The sequence below is a fragment of the Anas acuta genome, chromosome 17 (assembly GCF_963932015.1).
Source record: "Anas acuta chromosome 17, bAnaAcu1.1, whole genome shotgun sequence".
Classification (NCBI taxonomy): domain Eukaryota; kingdom Metazoa; phylum Chordata; class Aves; order Anseriformes; family Anatidae; genus Anas; species Anas acuta.
In genome coordinates, this window is record NC_088995.1 from 12,311,658 (window position 1) to 12,330,791 (window position 19,134).

Genomic DNA, 19,134 nt, shown 5'->3' on the forward strand with positions numbered 1-19,134 from the left:
CACCAAATTAAATGCCTGTTGCCATGGAATATGTTCTTGGCAATGTGATCGTATGGACATTTTTAATGTTTGTTTCATTTTGTTTTAAATGTATTTTTGAGTTGAGCAGTAATATACTAGTGAATAAAACCTATCAGATCAGTTGTTGACTGGCTAATGTTTTAGCACTGAGCATTGCCGGGTTAATTGTTTTAGCTCAAGTGTGTCCAAACTTTCTGATCCCATAAACTTTATAGAGCCAAGTATCTTACACAGTATACATTTTCCACTTGGCATAGATCTGAAGGACAGAAAAAATCTGGAGCAATTCCAATTTCTCCCCATATCCCTTTTCCATCTCTCCTAAGTATGTGAACTTCTGCTGGACTTCATAAGTGATGTAGTTTGTGTAATATTCAGTGGTGGTAACTGTCATTTGAACACACTCAGCAGGGAGGGTGCCTAACCCACAGAACGGGCCAATATGGGAAGTGCTAAGTTTGGTAATGGTTACCTAAGACCTCTTAATATGAATGTGTTCTGATTTTGTATGTTTCAAATGCAGATATAATGAGATGAAATCAAGGATAATTAGGCATTTTGAAATGTTTGGAAACAAGATTCCTCTTTCCACGGAATTATGCAGGAAAAAAGGGAAATTGTGAAAGCTGATAATTACTTCTTTATAGTTAGTTCATTTGTAATTATGCAGTGATAATGCAAGACGTATTGATATGGGGTTTGGTTTGAAAAGCTGAGGATAATTTCCACAGAGTCATGAGGGTTTCAGATCTGGGTTTTATGGGAGTTCAGATCTTGTTTTCTGAAAACTTCTGAGGTCACAGAAGAGGTTAGATCTGTTTCCTTCATGTTATCATTCAATTTTTTTCTTCCATTTAGGCCTCGCAAAGCCCATGGGATTAGTTGAAGGTCCAGGAGGCTTGGGCCAAGGAGGAATGGCTGCTACCCTGAGAGATGATAGCCATGAATCAGAGACTAAATATGAAGAATATGGCTACAATGCCCAACTCAGTGACAGGATATCTCTGGACAGGTCCATCCCTGACTACAGACCAAAAAAGTAAGTTGAATTCCACATTATTATTACAGCAAGTGATTGTTTGTTGTCCTCTGGATGATTGATGACAATTATTTTCTCTACATCCCTTCCTGGTTAGCCTGACAACATTCAGTCATAGAACCACTTGGGTTGGAAAAGCCCTCCAAGATCATCTGATCCAACTGTCCCCCAACCACCAATGTTACCCACTAAACCATGTCCCTAAGTACCACATCCAACCTTTTCTTAAAGACCCCCAGGGACAGTGACTCTAGTTTAGTGAAAATTAAAAAGACCAACTGCCATCTTGAGCATGAACTGCTGCATCAAATGCATAGCTAATTCTGTGAGTAATGCATTAATACACACGTTCAAGGCCTCAGATCAAAAATTACTTGGGAATATTGATATTCGTTGGGTTTGGTTCACTTGGAAAAGGCCAGGTAAGCCAGCTGAGCCCACCATCAGAGCTGGCAGCCTTAGCCTGCTTCTTGGAGTCAGGTGCCATGGAAGGTGGGGCAGTGATAACAGATACTTTGTAGACACTTAAAACAAATAAGAACAATCCCTACCAAATCTGCCTTTTCTTTAGTTGCACTTCATGTTCTTAGATTTGCTTAGTTAGAGTCTGCTGTATGAAACATAAAGTGTAATTCATTGGGGTTCTGTAATTGCAATTAGATTATTTTGTCTTTGGAATGCGTGTATACTTTTCTTCTAGTGTTATAGAATTCACATGCCTGGGTTATGTTTGACAATGGAATTGTATGTTTAAGATTTGTACTGATTTATTGTGTTTTCTATAAAATGCCTTTCAAATCTTCTATGTTTATGGAGTTACCCATCTTCCAGATGAGACATCCTCTCTGTCATCCTGTGAATGACAATCAGTAATGTCTTAATGCAGAGGAGATCAGCAGCAATGCCTAGTTACTCTCAGGAGACAGAATTGAAAAGAATACTTAATTAATTTCTAATAATAATCTTCAGTTTTAAAAAACCCACTGGGGCTCCTAGACACAACTGAAAGTTAAATAAAAAAAATATCTTATTAAGTGGAGAGAAAAGTTTAGCCAAGCAAAACAGCTGTGCTCTGTGAGTAGATTGCAATTGAATTAGGATTTTAGGCAGTTCAAGCTGCCAAAAACAAAATCCAGCAAAACAAAACTTCAGCTTAACCACAAATTTCATTAGCCGTGTTACATATTAATCTAATCTCAGAAGTATTGACTCAGCATTTGTTTTCTCGGATGCTTGTTATACAAAAGAAAACCTAGATTAAAGAGGTGGCAAAGAAAAATAAAAGATACTGCTTATATGTCACATTTGTGTCAATGTATCATAAAAATCTGCCATGAAATAATCCTGGGAAAAAGGTAGTCTGTGGTTATCATGCAAATATTTGAGCTGCACATCAGAGCTGGTTCAAAGTCCCTTAAAATCAGTGTGAAATTTTTCAAGTGAACTTCAGCGAGGTTTGACCTGGCCTGTTGTTAGCTGCTGCAGTCAGGTGGATAAGAAATAAGAATGCTCTACCAGGAAATAGAAAATCAAAGGTTGCAAAGCTTGAATCTAGTTCAGCAGCTCTGGGAAGGATGAGAGCGTTTACAATGCAGTGATATTTCACTTCAGGTTATACTCTTCCACAGTTCTACCTGGAAGCTTTGATGATTCATTCAGAGAAGCTGTTTGACATGCTCGTTTTGGTAATCTTGTCAGGCCATGCTGCATGAGTAGCTGTCTGAGGTACTGGGAGAACGGCCTTCCCTGTGGTGTTTAATGCTCTTGAGATGGTTCTAGTGAGACCTCGGTGCTGGAATTGAGTCTAGATACGTACGAGTTACAAGAAAACCCTTCCGATTAAAATTCCTTTGAAAAATAAGTGAAAGCTTGGGGAAGGCAGAAGCTCTTATTATATGAAGAGTTTTACCCACTTGTACCAGAGAAGATTCAGCTGTCATTCGGTTGCCATATTCTATTAGAAATTTCTGCTATCTTTCTCATGAGCAGCATTTTTATTTTTTTTGTCTCTGACACCTACAGATGCACACATAGTCAAATCCAGGCTCTCTCGGGAGCTTTCTCTCATGTTGAGAGGCAGTTTTCACTCCCTACTTGTGGCACATATTTGCATGCCAGAGGCCAGAACAGTCAACCTCTTCTTATTCACTGTGTAGTACAATGTCTGAATGCTTACTTAACAGGTGATAAGTGTGCATTGTAGCCACAAGGCAATGCTGAGTTTGACTTTCTGCGTGGTTTAGATATTCTGCTCTAATTCTGTACTGCAGACAACGAAATCACCAGATCTTTGAGATAAGCTTCAGGAAATAGGTATGGGAAAATCACTCTTTGTTTGACTTTGTATGCAGCCCTTCTCAGTCTGCTTGTCATTTATATTTATGTTATTCCCTCTATATTCCATTTTTAAAAAGGAAGGACTTTTTCATTTTTAAGTTGAGAAGCAGGGTAGAATTAATGCCCAACAATGCATGAAGTCCATGGCCAGTCTGTGAGAAAACCAGAAAAAAAAAAATCACCTGGATTACTTAGACATGATTTATGAAAGTAAACATGATTTTTCTATACAAATATGGGACTTGTAATATACTATGCTTAGTCTTCTTTTAGAAGAAATTTGATCAGAAATATTATCTTTTGGTTCATTTTGTCTTTGAACTCTTTGTTTATTTTTGAACCATCTTTGTCCAGTATAATCTTCTGGTAGAATAAGCATTTTCTCCCATCCTCTAGCATATCTTCAGTAAACACACAGCAGTATAATTGCTTTTCAGGAGGTATTTTCATCCCCACACAGCAAATTAAAAATAATAATAATGATGTTGCACTAAAGAGGTGCACAGTCAGGCAGCGTGACCAAGAAGGCTCCTAAATTGGAATCACCTCCGTGTCCTTCCACTGCAGTAAAATTGCAAGCCTGGGTGGGGAGTCAGGATGCTCTCAGGATGCTTTTCCCATGCACTCGCATCGTGCTCTGCCTTCCTACCTGCTGCCAGTGCAGATAATGCTTGGAGCTCAGAGCCTTTTCTTCAAGATAGGAATCGCTCAGTCAGTGCAGGGGACAACAGCAGATTTTGTGCATGTTGTGTTTGTGTGCCAAATCAGAGCAATGACAGTAAATAGCTTGCTTGTGATTACAATTCACACGATAATTACAAAATTATAGTTTGATCCTAACATGGTGTAATAAATGTCTCAGCTTTTTCTTCTCCAATATTGCACCTCCCACAGTTTGAATGCTTGCCCTGTCTCTCTACAGAATGCAGACAACCCTGGGGAAAACAGTTCAAAAACATACTGTGAGTTGATATTTCAAGCTATGTTTAGTTTCAAGAGACATGTAATATAGAGCTGTTGCAATTTTGTTTTATAAAACAATGCAAAGCCTCCCAACACCTCGTGAGTTTATTCAATGTGACCTTGAACAGTATTTTTCATCTCACGTTGGATTTCACTAAATCCAATGTGCTGATTTTAAAGTTGTGCTGATGATCTTAGCATATTTTTTTAATTCTTAAAAGTGACTTTTTGCCTTGAAGCAGCTGAGTACTGTGCAGCTGTGTGCTCTGGGAAGATGCAGGGGCCAAGTAGCAGGAATGAAATGTGTTTGAGTTCAACGTGGAGCAGAATACTCAGGATTTGTTATGCTTGATGGATGAATATGTACAAATGTTCCGCTAATAATTGTAGTATTGGAGTGACCTGAGATTCTGTTTCATTTACTCAGAGAAAAGGGGTCGATATCTTGTTGGTATGTTAAAATATATGAAAATAACTGTAAAATAGTGGTCTAGTTAGTACTTTTATTAACTATACAAATTCCAGGGTAAAGTCTTTTGGCATTAAGGTAGATTTCATAAGTACTTCTATAAAAAAACTTTTGCAGGATTATTTTTGTTACAAGGAAACTCATAATGCTTGTGATGGAATTATTTTCATCCTGTGCCATATAGGCACATACCAAGCTTGAAAAAAATTTCTCAGGTTAAGGAAATGTCAAAAGAAGGTAGGGGACAAGGAAAGTAGTAAAGGTCTCTGCATTTCCCTGCTGCAGCCCCATTTTTCCTCCCCATCTGCTAAATTTTTTCAAGGGCTATGCCACTATGGAAAATACGTTGTGAATAGCTCAGTGTGTTTAACATCCTGATCTCTGTTCTCAGCAGTGATGTATCAGCAGGACTTTCTAGCCCTCACTAACATACCCTATTTCCTCTGCAAGGTGGAAGAGAAGCCTCTCTTGTAAGGAGCAGGTTATTTTTCCCCTGGAAACACATGGCTAAGCTAGGGCTTGCTCTGTGATTCTCTGGGTTATTTAATGGTCAAATGTCATTGCATTCAATTCCATTTATGTTCGTCCATATTCAGAATGAGGGTTGTGATGACATGAACCTGAGTAATAAGCACAGAAGAAGTTAGTATTGTCCAGTGGCCCTTCTGTATATGCATAGGGAAGCATAAGCACATCTGTCTGTATCAGTTGACTCTACTGGTGTGTATTAGATGTAGAACGGCCTCGAATTCTTCCATGGACATGCTGTGAAATGTGCTAGGCTGCATGCATGTTCTTCTTACCATAATGTCAAAGGGACAGTGTTTGAATAGTCAAAGATAGGCCTGGAGCAACACAGCCAAAATTGACAGACATCTCACACTTGGCAGTAGAATTGCTCAGAGTCAGCCACCTAAATCCCTGCTTGGTTGTCTGACTTCAAGTGACTTAATTTGTTAGGGGTACTGAGAGCAAAGAGATAGAGTAGGGTTAGCTGGGGCATGCTGATTTGGTGCAACAGGTTCCAGGAATAGATGCAGCCATCCTTTTGCCTATAAAACCCTACAGGATTTCATTCAAAGTCCAGGGGAAAGGCCCCCAAAATTTCCAACACTCTTTACTTTGCAGTGTGGCACCCTGGAAAATTGGGAAGTGTCAGATAACCAGATGTTTCAGATGTAACCATCTTCTCTCACGTTAACATCAATTCCCCTGCTCTTTTTGGTGCATGGGCTGGATTGCAAGAGGTTGAATTAAGCAGGTTGAACACCTGTAAATCTGGCATTCTCTAACTTTCTAACACTTGACTTTGCAATTTAAATAACTTCTGGGGGTTGTCTGCATGCAGGCCACATCCACACATACGCACACATGCACTTGTCAAAACCACTTGCTGTGATGCATTATGCATACTTCTGAGAAAAGTTAATATGATCCTGGAGCTTCCATAACGGCTAAATTGGCTTTTACAAGAAATTGTCGCCACTTGGTGAGGATCTTTAATTTAACTGATCTTTTCTGTGCGACTTGATGCCAAGTGCATTGTGGCAGTTCAGTGCTGATAATAAGACCAATATATGGATTCAGTCTGCTGGCTGTATCAGCCAAAGAAAATATTTCTTTGTGTTATGGTCATGGATGTTTGTACTGAGAAAATTCAGCCCTGAAGAACAAACTTATTAATGCTGAGGCAACTCAAGTCTTTAGCCATAAAAAGCAGAGGAATCCAGGTCTTGAGGAAATTACTTTCATTTATTCAGCTCTTGTATAGAGGCGAGCATTTCTGTAACTTGCTATAGACATTTCACAATAGCAAAGGGATTGCATCTCTGGTGCTCTGAAGTGTAATTAATGGTTCACTCCACACTATAACTAAGGAAAAGCTTTTTTAATTACCTATCAGAAAGGATTCTGGAATTGATCAAATAGTGCTATCAAGGGGGCAGACTTAGTAAATAGACATCTGATTTGTTCATTCAAGGGTTTAATAACAGTAGCTCGTTCAAGGCCAGTCACTAGAAAACAGCTTTTCTGTACGAGATTGCCCTTCAGTGGCTGGGGAGCTCAAGCCTTTGGAGGGCACAGGGAAGTTCCTATAAATTTTGACCCTTTCCTCAGGCTCATAGAGGTCTGTGGGCTCACTGTGATTTTTGAGGCATCCATCAACAGCTCTCGAGCCACATCACACATGCATTTGCAAGCTTTCTGTCACGAGGGCAGGAGCAGTGGTCTGGTGCCATGGCCCCTGCTCGAGGCTGCTGGAGCGGGCAGCTCCTCTGCCCATCTATGTCAGATGGCCCTGCAGGAGCAGGGCAGGGAGGCAGATGGCTTTCAAAGAGCATCAGCTTCTGGATCAGTGGATTGGAGAGTGCTAGACCTGTGCTGTTTGATTTTCTCCACCTCTGCAGCTTTCTCTGCCTCATGACCCACTTTTCAAATCCTCTGGGGACTTTTGCACTGTTCTTTGCACTGCTTAGAGAAACAACAGAAGAATCTCCAAATTAAAACAGACCTTTAGGACTCTTCCCAGATTAACCAGAGCGCGATGTAATGGGCCCCTTTGCAAGAAAAATTTGAATTGGAACAGATCCATAGCTGTTCAGGAACCGGAATTTCTGCTTAGCAGAAAATGGCAACCTAAAACACAAAACCTGCAAAAACCCTACAAATATTCTGTATCAGGCTGAACATCTTGTGTAAAGTGATTATTTTACAAAATTGTTTGGACCAATTACACATTTAGGTTCCCATGAAAAATTTGGTTTTAAACTAATGACTTTTCTATCAACATTCTCTACCAACTCTTTCAGATTAATATCAGGTTGAAGTGAAATGACACATTAGTTGAAGGTAAACATTTCCTTTTTTCAGCTTGGTGTTTCACAATCACAGTGTGGGCAGAAGCATATTTTAATTTAAGTGAGGCTTCTTTTTTAATGGGAAACTTTTCAATGTTGGGTTATTTTTTTGCACCCATTGCTAATATATCTAAAAAAAACCCTTAAAATTCAAAAAGTCCATTTTACCTATTCTTCTTGCAATTATAAAGTTTAAGCAGGGAAAGGGAAAAACAGAGATTGAAAATGGAGTGGTCAGAATTATCTCTGGGCAGCAGCTTGGGCTCATTTACTGGAGGGAAATTGTATAAGAGATGAAACTAACAGAAGTGTTTTAATTAGGTCCCAAATCAATGTCCAGATGCGGATTTTGAACAGAGCAAAGAGAACATGTGTGTACGTGTGCTCTGGGACTTTATACGGACCTCAGCCAGCCCTGCCAAGTTGCACGGGTTGGACATTTTCCTCGGGCTGAGTCCCTGCAAAGAGCCCAGGCACCCTTGCACACACGCTGCCCTGCATGCACAGCCGGTGCTGCAGCTCCCAGGAGAGGTGCTCCAGGTGAAGCTGACTTTTGGGCTTTCCGTCATACCCAAGAGCAGCAGGGACTGGTGAGCGCCAAGTAAATCCCGGTGCTGCTTTCTCTGCGAAGAGCTGGGCTCTGACCAGCTACTGCACAGCATTCAGTGCTGTAGTTCTGACTCAGCTCATTTGGGATATCAGCTGACAACCTAAATTTGCTCATACTGCTGCCTCTGGGCCAGTTGTGCTTATTTGTATATCCCTCTCTATGCCAAAGGCTTATCGCTGCATTTTGAGACATTTCCTACTTGGCTGCAAAGGGTGGAGGCTGGAACTGTGCAAGCCCACAAAGGAAGGGGAAAATCACTTGCTCCTTTGGCTGGGAAAGGGAACTCCCTGCAAACCACAGATACTACCAGCCAGACCCTGCGCTTTACACTCGGTGCCCTGCAATTGTACTCTGCCTATATAGCCCTCACTGAGACCCATAGTTGTGATTTAACTCTATTTATAAAGGTACTGTAAGTCTTCTCCCAACCTCTGTTGGAACATTAATATAATGATACATTAATTGGAATGTGGCCTTAAAACTTAGTCTCTAGCACCTCAAGTTACCATTAGGTCTTTGAATATTCAATTAGCTATTGAATTTCTCCAACAAGAAGACTGTCTGAGACTAACGCTACGACCACATTTTCCAATAATAATAAAATAAATCATCGAGCAACTTTCCAACCAGTGTTTGATGCGAGATGATCATCGGGATGGTTCTGTCTGCCTTTGCTTGATCTTGTACTGCCTTTTGCAGTAGGGTATGACCATGCAGTAGGACCACAAGAGTGCCCAGGCTGCACTATGGCAATGCTCGGCTTTCTGCTCTGCTGTTCACAAGGGTGGTAACCCCCCAGGGGTACCAGAGTTTTCAGCAGGGCATGGCTCCTAAGCAGAGCTGGGCTCCGTTCTGTGTCCATGGTAGCGGCTCTGGACACATGGCAATATCTCACAGTTATTTCTGATATTCAGTAGAATTTTTCTCTGGCGTTTCCCATCAGATACATTATTGATTCCTTTTTGTTTAGTACTAGCTGGGCTTTCCAATTAAGTAGTGACTTTAATTATACCACAAGGCGTGCAACATAGATCTTGATTATTAACACTATTCCGTTGGATAATGAAAGGAGGACTAGCAGGTCTAAATTAAACAGAATCGTAGAAATGAAAACCTTTTCCAAAAATTCATCTTACATTCAAATGCAGTAATTTTCCTCTTGTTACATTTTTGCAGTGTCTTTGTGTATATTAATTGTTGAAGACGAGTTCTGCATGACTGTCAGCATTAATAAATGAAGATTTAGTGGAGGCTGAATTTGATTAACTAGGGAGCATGAAAAATAACTGATTGCAATGTGGTGTTTAAATGCAGTAAAACTGGAAGCCATTCCCTGCAATTTGTCTGCACCAGAAAGTACTTTTGAATACATGAATAGCTTACCTAAGGTGGGTTGCATAACATTGACTAGAAATTAGTCATAATTTAAAGTGGTCAACTAGACTGTCTTTATATTCAATAGGGAGGGTGAAGACATGGCAGCATTGCTGTAGATGTGTAGTATGTAATGTCCTCTGAAGGTCTCTCCCTCAGGAACCTCGGACAGTCAGTTTAAATGGAGTTTCTATTAAATCCAGTACAAAATGTTAACAACTCCAAGGAATGAAGAAACAGAGGAAATTTCTGTATTAGTAACACATATTGAAGAATGACCTTCCAGCATGGGCAAGCTGACAACGTCCCCATCCAGCATAAGGCTGGAGGCAGCATGCTTTTTAGCTGGGAGGAACAGAAAGGATGACCAAGAATATGCTTTGTATCCTCAGTGTTTCTTATAGAACATAAACTAAACGTGTCTCATGTGACCCACACCCTTACAGGTGCCTTAAGTACAGTTTGAGGGTGTACTAATTTTCTGAACTTGAGAGTGACAATATTTTCATAGCAGGAGTATTTACCCCTTAAGAAGAGTAATTGTGGGGGCGCTGTCCTCAAATCGTGTATGCATCTGTGATGCAGAAGCACTACTGAGGTCCAGCAGTGACTTGCAGCTGTCTGTCTGTAGTTGTGGGTTGGCAGTGTAGAGTTTTTCATTTCCCTCCCCTGAGCCTGTGGCTGTTGGCTGCACGCTATCAGTGTCGGGAAGAAAAGGATATTCCTGTAAATTTCTGAACTGTCATGTTGTGTTACATTCCCTGGTATTACATTACAGGATAAAAAGAGGTAACAGAACAAGCCAAGCAATGAATTCAAGGCTGTATTATTATTATTTTTTCCTTTTATGTCACCTTACCTGCATCTCTGTTACACTATACCTGGTATTCTTCTTACAGCTTTGAAGAAGTTCTTCCCATATCTTTAGGTGAAGTTGTCCCCCTTTCCTAGCTTAAAATGTGCAAATTTAGTTCAGCTGACAATAAGAAGTATGTATGATCTCCAACTGCCTTCCTGATGTAACATTAAAAATTACCTAATTTTGGTACTTCTTTTAGTTGGATGGGTTTTACAGTATAAAAAAGTCAAGGTTTCAGGTCAAATAACATAAAGGTTTTTTAGCTGTTGTTTGTGTCTTTGCAATAAAAACATGAATAGGTCAAAATGTTAGACAATTTACTCTTCATCTGAAATAAAACTGAACTGTGGACTCCGAGTTGATGCTGTGTTTCATTTTAATAGTGTCACTTCTTGTTTTGCCCATGTCTCTTGTTTTGAGTGAATTTAGTGCTAATAAAAATGAGAGACTCTTAAAACTAGCCTTTGCCAAAAGTAGTGGACTATTGCGGTGTAGAAAATGTAAGCTCCCTGTCTTGGTTCGCCTGATCTAGGTGCTTTCCAAGGTTTTGTTTCTCTGAAACAGCACCTTCCTCTTGAGGTGCTTTATGATGTTGAAGTATGGGGACTCTATTCTCTGTTTCTCTAGCTTTCTGAAAAAAAAAAAAAAAAAAAAATCTTCTGTTGTATTACCTCTAAACTTTATGCTATGGTCTCAAAAACAAACCAGAGTCAAACCAGGTCACCTTGCCAGGTGGAGGTCTAATAGGTGCTTCCCATGCAGTCTGTGCATGTTTCCCTCAACTTGTACCAAACCAAATGGCTGTCACAGTAAGAAACAATTGCTCAGCTGGAAATATGCCATTCTGACCTGCATCCTTTTGGCTACAAGAAATCCTGCAACAGTTCAAAGCCCCCTCCTGGACACTTCTCCTGAAGTGCGGTGCAAGCCCTGAGGAGCAGGAGCCCCAAGCCTGTGCCTCGATGCCCCTTTTGTAAAGCCAGCACCAGGCTGATCTTGGTCATCTCTGTTTTCTGGCTGCCTAGGAGTATATAAATGACCCTTGTAGAGCAGGCAGTTTGTAGTATAGGTTACTAATTCTCAGAAAGCCCACTCTCTGTGGAAGTGTATAACAGAAGGAGATCAGTGTGTGAAATGTGCTGTAAAATCAGATTCCTGATATCTGTGGTTCTTGACAATTTTGTGCGTTGGGAAGAATAGCCTTGTGAGCACTGGGGAAACTCAACTGGGAAATTTCATTTTTCACACAAAGCTTGTAATGATACCTTAACAAGCTGAAGTATGGTAAAGGCAGGGTTACTGGGGAGAAGAAGAGCATTCTCTGTGTGCCTAGTATATCATGTTTTTTTATTTAGTGTGCAAGTAAATGCTCTGTCTTAGGAAGATGAGTAGCCCAAGTTTGTAATTAATGAGCATTGGAGTCAAAGTTCCTATTTGTGAAGAAAGTTGGTTTTGGCTGTGATCTCTAAAGGTAAGACTCTTCTGTGTTTTACTGTGACAAACTTTGGTATATACATTATTAAATACTTGAAAATAACATTTGGAATATGCTGCAAATCAGTGTTCATCTCCCCTCCCCAGAAAGAAAGCTGGGAAGCCCTTGCTCAGCAGAAGGTTAAGGGTAGTGAGAGAAGAAGAGGCAACATCATTCTCTGTTTTCTGCAGAGAATTATAATATAGTCAATACATCATGTAGGGATCACTTAAGCAATAACAAGAAGCCATTCAATGGAGAACAGCAGAGCTGGCTACCATGCAGAAAGACATCTCTCTCCTAATATGTCTGGATTAAACAGAGAAAATGAGAACAATTGCCATGCAGCCAGCAAGCAAAATCCAGATTCCCTCGGTCTAAGCAGTGCTCCCACAATTTTTAGTGAGTGCGTGTGGTGGGATTTATTGATGAGGCATTAGACAACTTTAAATTACAGGAGATTTCATCTAATTGTGTATTGCTTATGCAGAAAGCTCTGTCTCTCAGCTCCTAGCAATGAAACCCCGTGGAGCTGCATTTTACCTGTGTGAGATGCCTCTGGATTGTCAACTAGTTTCTTAATTAGTTTATTTGCTTCTTTGCTCCAAGGGATGAGTATATTATTTATTCTATGCTTCCAGACTTCTGTTAGTCTGCATTTATGTATTTTGTCTTCAAAATGACCTAGCACTGAGCTAGCCTCTAGGGTAGTATGAAACATACCTTCCTGGCAGAGATGGTAGTTCAGACTTGACTAATGGTAAAATAATATTAATAGCAGCAATAGTAATTAAAACAATACACTAAAATACCCTTGGGTGCTGTTGCTAAGTTAGACTGTACCCCTAAAATTCCAAAGGAAAGGCATAAATTTTAGTTATTTCTATCCACAAAGTGAACAGTTGTCTCATTCAGCAACCGGAGTAAGCTTTCATCTCCTCCATGGATGTTTCATTAGGACGCAGTTCTCCCAGAGGGTCATGGTGCAGTTTACATTAAACTCAAGATAAAAATGACATTGAAGCTTTGCTCCTGTATTTTCTTCACTGCCTGGAAATAAATACATGACCTACAGCTAGTTCAGTGGCTTATTGCCTTGGTGTTATTAACCCAAGTGTACCCAAGAGGCGGGGAATTTGTGTTCTGTTTGCTCGGAGAGGAGCACTTGGCTCCTTTGCCTGACAGATCAGGGAATCTGCGAAAAGGCTTGAGCAAATAGTCTGGATGAAACTAGTCGAATATGTCTGTCTATAGATAAGGGATGAAGAAGGGCATGGTTGTGAATACAGCTTCAGTCTGCTGGGCGGGTGGTTAATGGAAACGATCTGTTCTTCCACTGCAGAGCACTTAGTTCTAGGTTTCTTTCTGATGGCAAACTAACTTAAATCCTCAAACGCTGAGGGTGTGACTTTAAAATATCTATTGGCCTATAGGAAACAGGAAAAACCACCAGACAGCACAGAGTAAAAAAGGAAATCTGTTCTAAGCAGACTGATTTGGGCAGGGGCAGTGTGTGAATACTTGTGGTGGGCAGCAGGCAGCTGAGCACCACTCAACCATTCGCTCCCCCCTACGCACATGCACACTAGGATGGGGTGAGACAAAACATCAGAGTGCTATCAGCATTATTCTCATCCTAAATCTAAAACACAGCACCGTGCTAGGAGGAAAATGAACTCTATTCCAGCTGAAACCAAACCAGGACAATACTGACATGCTACAAAGCCCATAGCTTCTTGGAATCAAGAAGATGCTATTGTATGATCCTGGCCTGCTCAAATTCAAGATCACACCCGATTACCTTGTCTGGTCGAGGACACATGTCTAATTTCTGTTAATCTGAGTGGAAATAAAAGCACATGCTGGCCTGTTTTTTTTTCTGAATCAGGATAAGAGCTCATAAACATAAAAATTCCCTATATGTTGAACTGTTTTAATGCTATAAAGTGTGTGCCCTAGATGTTACTTCATGCTAGACAGAAAATGTTGCTGTATTTTTAAAGAAATGTTCTTATTTCTAAATGTAACTAAAATTAAATTAAAATTCAAGTTTTCTGAAGTGCCTGAAATAATTAGAAGGTAAGAAACTGTTGTTAACATTTAACTTCTAAATGCGTGAAATTGTTCAATACTGTGCTGTTCACCTCTAGCTAGCCTCTAATTTAAACAAAAGCTGTAAAAGTGCAATTAGGCTCCAGTCCAATGAAGCACTTAAATATGTTCTTAGTTTTAAGTGTATGAGTAACCCTAGTATAGTTAAGACATGCTTAACTGTTCTGTTTGAATTTTGCGAAGTAGTTATAGCACACAAGGAACCATCCTGCGAGTATCACTGAGAAAGATGTAAATGCCCCATCAGCACCTGGGGATCTGACTGCCCTGAAGTTTTTCACAAAGCTGTGTTTGCCCAGTGGTTTATTCTGCAGGGTCCTGACCCAAAGTCCACTGAGATCTTCAGATGTGCTCCATCATCTGTCATTAAAGAGGCTTCGTTGGGCTGTTTCCTGCCCCTGTCTACCGAGGGAAATCCCTGCAGCACATGCACCTTCATTTGTCCTCTCTGCTTGACTCTGAGACATGCCTTTTCATAAACAGGCTGCTCCTACTGCCAGGTTCTCTGCTTGATCTCATATAAAGCATCTAAACATCATGGATTTAATACTCCCATTTTCAGTGCTAAATCAATGTTCTTTATGCATTTGTTCTTGGAACACTGCTGTGTTAGAACTATAATTCTTCCCACATACCATAAACTTAGTCTGTTTTCTCTCTGACAGAAACTGATCCATTAAAAGCAAGAGGAAAAACCCCGTGACCACAGCTGAAACATTTCAAGGCCATTGTTTTTTAGGCAAATAGGCTTCTGCATCACCTCGGCACAGAGAGTGCTGGGATTACTGGAGCCACAACCCGCCTCACAGCTGCTGGGATGGGGCAGCATTAAAAGCTTCTCATTACTTTGGCAGCAGACAGCGAAGGGATGGGTTTCTGCAGTTTAAGTCTGACCTCCTGTTTGGTGGTTTACTCCTGCAACCATCCTGTATTTGTACATAGGTAGGAAGAAACATTCTGCTGCATAACTGGATTTGACCAGAGATTAAAGCTGGTCTTCTGTGAAAGACACCGGAGCCCATTAAAGAAAAGATTGTTTGCCAAACGTTGTTGTATGTCCTCCTGAGACCATAAAAAACATTGTTAGCTGAAGTAATAGCGGAAAATGATTGCATTCCTCTATCCTCCTCCTTACCACCACCCTGCAATGTGACAGCAAACCTGTAATGAAATCTGTGAAGAGCTATGCAGCAGTTACCTTGAAAACTCTTTTTTATTGCCCTACATTTCTAGATAACAGTGATACTCAGCCTCTGTCCAGCACCAAGAGCACCAGCTGAGGGATTGGGATAGTCAAAATTAAACAAAAGTACCCTGAATTTTTAATATTAAATACTTGCAGTAATTTTTTAATAGTCAGGGATAACTTTCTGTATTTACATATCATTATCTGAATAACAAATAGCTTCAAGGATATGGCAAACTGTTCTGTGCAAATAGAAAATGGTGAGTTTACTCTTATACATTATTTATTGAAAATTATTCCTCTGATTTTATCCACTCCACTATTTGTTATCTTAATCTGGAATGAACTTGAACCGTGATGGATGAGACATTACTGTAAAAGGCGGTATCTTAAGACATGTAGTCCATCTTGGGGCTATCAGAAATGCAGCTGAAGAGCTGGTTTGGGCATAATGACCCTTGATGGCACAAACAAGAAGCAGTGCCATGAGGTAGAAGCTAATTTTCTGAATGCACCCTAGAAAACATTTGCTGGCTTCTTGAATAGCTTTTTGTAAACCTTCTCTGTTTGAAATATGAGGTTGTAGAGGTTGTAGTTTTGGCAAAGTTCTGAGATGAAAGTATTTTTTCTCTCCCATATAGAAAGTGTAGTTCCCAGAATCAAGTTTGAAAAAGTTGTGCAAAAGGTAATATTTTCTGAATATATCTTGCTGGTAAGAACTTTGAATTAAAGAACTGTTATTGGCAAATTGGCAAAATTCCTTTGGTTTTGCCTTTATTTAGTACCACTTCATTGTCTTCAGTGATGTTTACCTTTCACTTGAGCTCAAGTTCAAAGAGATCCTCAATCTCAAATCAAATCTTTGTAAGACCACCATTGTGGTTACAACTCTTTTCTAGCTTTTATTTTTAAAGGATGCAAGCTAAAAAATCCAAGGACCAGAATCCCTCAGAAATCTTGAGCACCACTTGACAAATCTAAACAAGCTATTAATGTCTAATAAACCACCTAAAATTAAACAGAATACATGTCGCTTGAAATTTAGTTGGGATCTTTCTTAAATGCAAGTCTAGTACCATTAAAAATAAAGTCACATGGGGGATATATTTTCTCTGGGGATTTCTGAAGAGCATTTGAAAGCAGATTTCAGCTTCTCCATTAATTTCCAATCAGCCTAATGCTTTGTGATGCAGTGTGCATCCAGCCACAGGCAGATCTGAATGGGCACACTGGGGGATAGACTGGAAATTTCTTACAGATGGTATTTCAAAACATATTAGTGACTCAAGTTAAGTTACAAAAAAAAAAAAAAATACAACAGAAGGATGTGAGCATGAGAGTTTAGCCATTTTTGCGTTAATAAGGGTGCTTGTTTTAAAACACCTTGAAACTAGATTTAGCATGCTTGTATGTATAAATTGATGCAATTATTAGACATGACAGCATGTTTATGGTATTATTTGCATGGGGAAAGCCAGAAATATCTCACTGAAATACAGGGACTCTTATTTTATGCATGTGGCAGCTACTTTTGAGGCATCCAACAGTCCTGAATGTAAGGGTTAGTAGTTTCTGCAAGTGGGGCCATCTTCATGCTGCATATGGTAACTATGCATGTAGATTTGCCCATCGGTCATGTATCGGCAGTTCCCGAGGCAACTCTCAGGTTACGTTTAGGAACCTGATACCTGTTAAAACATTTTTTGTTAAAGTTGTGCACAAATTACTGTAAAGCTGTGATTGGTCTGAACTAATCAGTTCCCACCACAGCAAAGACAAGTGAGCTTCAGAGAGTTCTTGGTAAGAACTAGTGTGCAAGTTATAGAAAATATGTTACCTTTTTTTTTCCCCATGATTTGTTTCTGATGAATATTAAGGGAAGCAATTCATTGATACAGGAAGTGTTTGAGATTAGCACAGAAGCAAGGGTTCGGCCCGAAGTGTTTTCTTCTGATGAATGTGGGTAATTTCTTTGTTACCTTTTGGGTGCAGGATGAGGAAAAATGCATCAAGGAGGCATGAGAAAAGAGCTGCTGGGAATTCTTGGAGCATGGAGTAGATTTAAGATATATGTTTGTTTATTGTTGGCCTGAAAATGACCATTGATATCACTGTGGACCAGACTATTTTAATTGACTTGCCTTGACTGCCTTTTAATATGAAGCTCTGAAATACTGTGGGATGAGGAACAGACATAGTTTGTACTGAAGAACAGTTAAGGAGGACCCTAAAAATTGATGGATATGGGAAGTCTGTTAATGCCAAATGTCCAAATACTGACAGGAGTGTCATAGTGCTTGCAGAGGTGGAGGGAAAACTATCTCAATTTATTTAGCTGTCACTCAAGGGAGGAAAAACACTCTCTTCCCAAACCCTTTGTTCATCAGGGTTGACAGCTTTATGGAGCTGCCTAGACTAACAAGCTCACAGCACCAAGCAGAATTGCATCATATCTTGTATCTGCACTTCCCCAAATAAATTCAGGAAAAAGGAGAAGTTGATTTTTCTTCTGTATGATAAATCAAAGTGAGGGCCATTCCGTAAAGGGAACACTAAGAGGGCATAGCCATAGTGAAAAGGTATCACCTCACCAAATTTTTGAAGCTTTTTCTGAAAGCAAATGTTCTTCTCCTTTTACCTGACTTGTAAATACAGTGGTCCTCTTCTCTCGAGATATGCAGAGTATCAGTGCACTGTGCTCCCTTGTTCAGTTGTCTTTTCATTACTTGATTCTTACAGAAAGTCATCCTTGAGCTGCAAAACAGGAAGAAAAAGAAAGAGCGACTCTCAAACTCAACCATTTACTGATTCTCTTTTTTTTTCCTTTCATATAGAGGAGAAAAATCCATCCTCAGAAGAAAAAGAGTGTTATGTCGTTGCACAGTTAACGCCTTCTGTTGAGAAGGAGAATTAATTAGGAAGGAGTTGGAGCCCTCTGCCTGACAGATTCATGATCCATAAAGCTAATCACTTTTGTAGCCTGTCATTGCTTTTTTCCATGGACTGGTCAGCACTTGAGTCCCATGCTGGGAAAGAAGATATTTGTAATTTGTCATATTTTCACTGTTTTGCCAGTGCAGAACAACAAAAAAGTAATGATAGCATATTTCTGCATCTGGAAAGTTACTAATACATCTAGCATTAGCTGCAAAAGCTCAGCATATTTCTTGGGAAAAAAAAAAAAAAAAAAGAAAAAAAAAAAGAAAAAGAAAAAGAAAAAGAAAAATAAACTTCCTTCCTGCTTCTTCCCCTGCTGTGCCTTTAAAACACAAACACAGACCATTCTGCAGCTTTCAAGGCATGGAGCTTTTTGGGGCTCTTTTGTGCTGCGACTGCAGAGGAAGTTCTGCATGCCCAGTCAACTTTGTGAAGGAGGGAAACCCACATTCTTCTACATCCCAGTGGTTCATTGGAAAAACATGTCTTGTATTAAATACTTTAAGATTCATGATGCAGCTTTAATTTTGTTTGCATTTCTTCCTGAAGGGTAAAGCTGTCAGAAATCTCTAAATGTATTGCCTAATCCGTTTCTAAACTCAGTATATTAAGGTCTACAAGCAAAACTCATTTTTGATGTTAGCGCATATGCAGAAAAGAGAGAAAGCAGGAGAAAGAGAGGAGGAAATTTTCCTTTCCTTGGTAATCCCCTGAACTACCAGCACAGCACTAGTGTCAGCTGTTTACAAAAAATAGTGCAACTTGAGCAGACTATAAGACCTGCTGATAAAGAGAGGTCACGTTTTTCTGTTGGATTGGATGCAAGTAGAAGAAATACAACAGTTGTGGAATGAAGGTATAAAGAAAATGAATTTTCTTTTCCTTTTCTCTACAA

The 19,134-nt window shown here is 39.8% G+C and overlaps 1 protein-coding gene and 1 long non-coding RNA gene across 21 annotated transcripts in view; both read left to right on the forward strand.

The window, feature by feature from the left end:
• The window catches only part of GALNT9 (polypeptide N-acetylgalactosaminyltransferase 9), a 428,403-nt gene that overhangs the window by 308,385 nt on the left and 100,884 nt on the right, over positions 1 to 19,134 (forward strand). For all 16 annotated transcript variants that reach the window (XM_068653695.1, XM_068653698.1, XM_068653697.1 and 13 more), the window contains one exon: positions 880 to 1,060. In XM_068653695.1, the coding sequence (XP_068509796.1) occupies positions 880 to 1,060 (181 nt within the window). The remainder of the gene's footprint in view (positions 1 to 879; positions 1,061 to 19,134) is intronic.
• Positions 1 to 19,134, forward strand: part of LOC137841129 (uncharacterized) — a 357,202-nt gene that overhangs the window by 138,969 nt on the left and 199,099 nt on the right. The window lies entirely within an intron of this gene.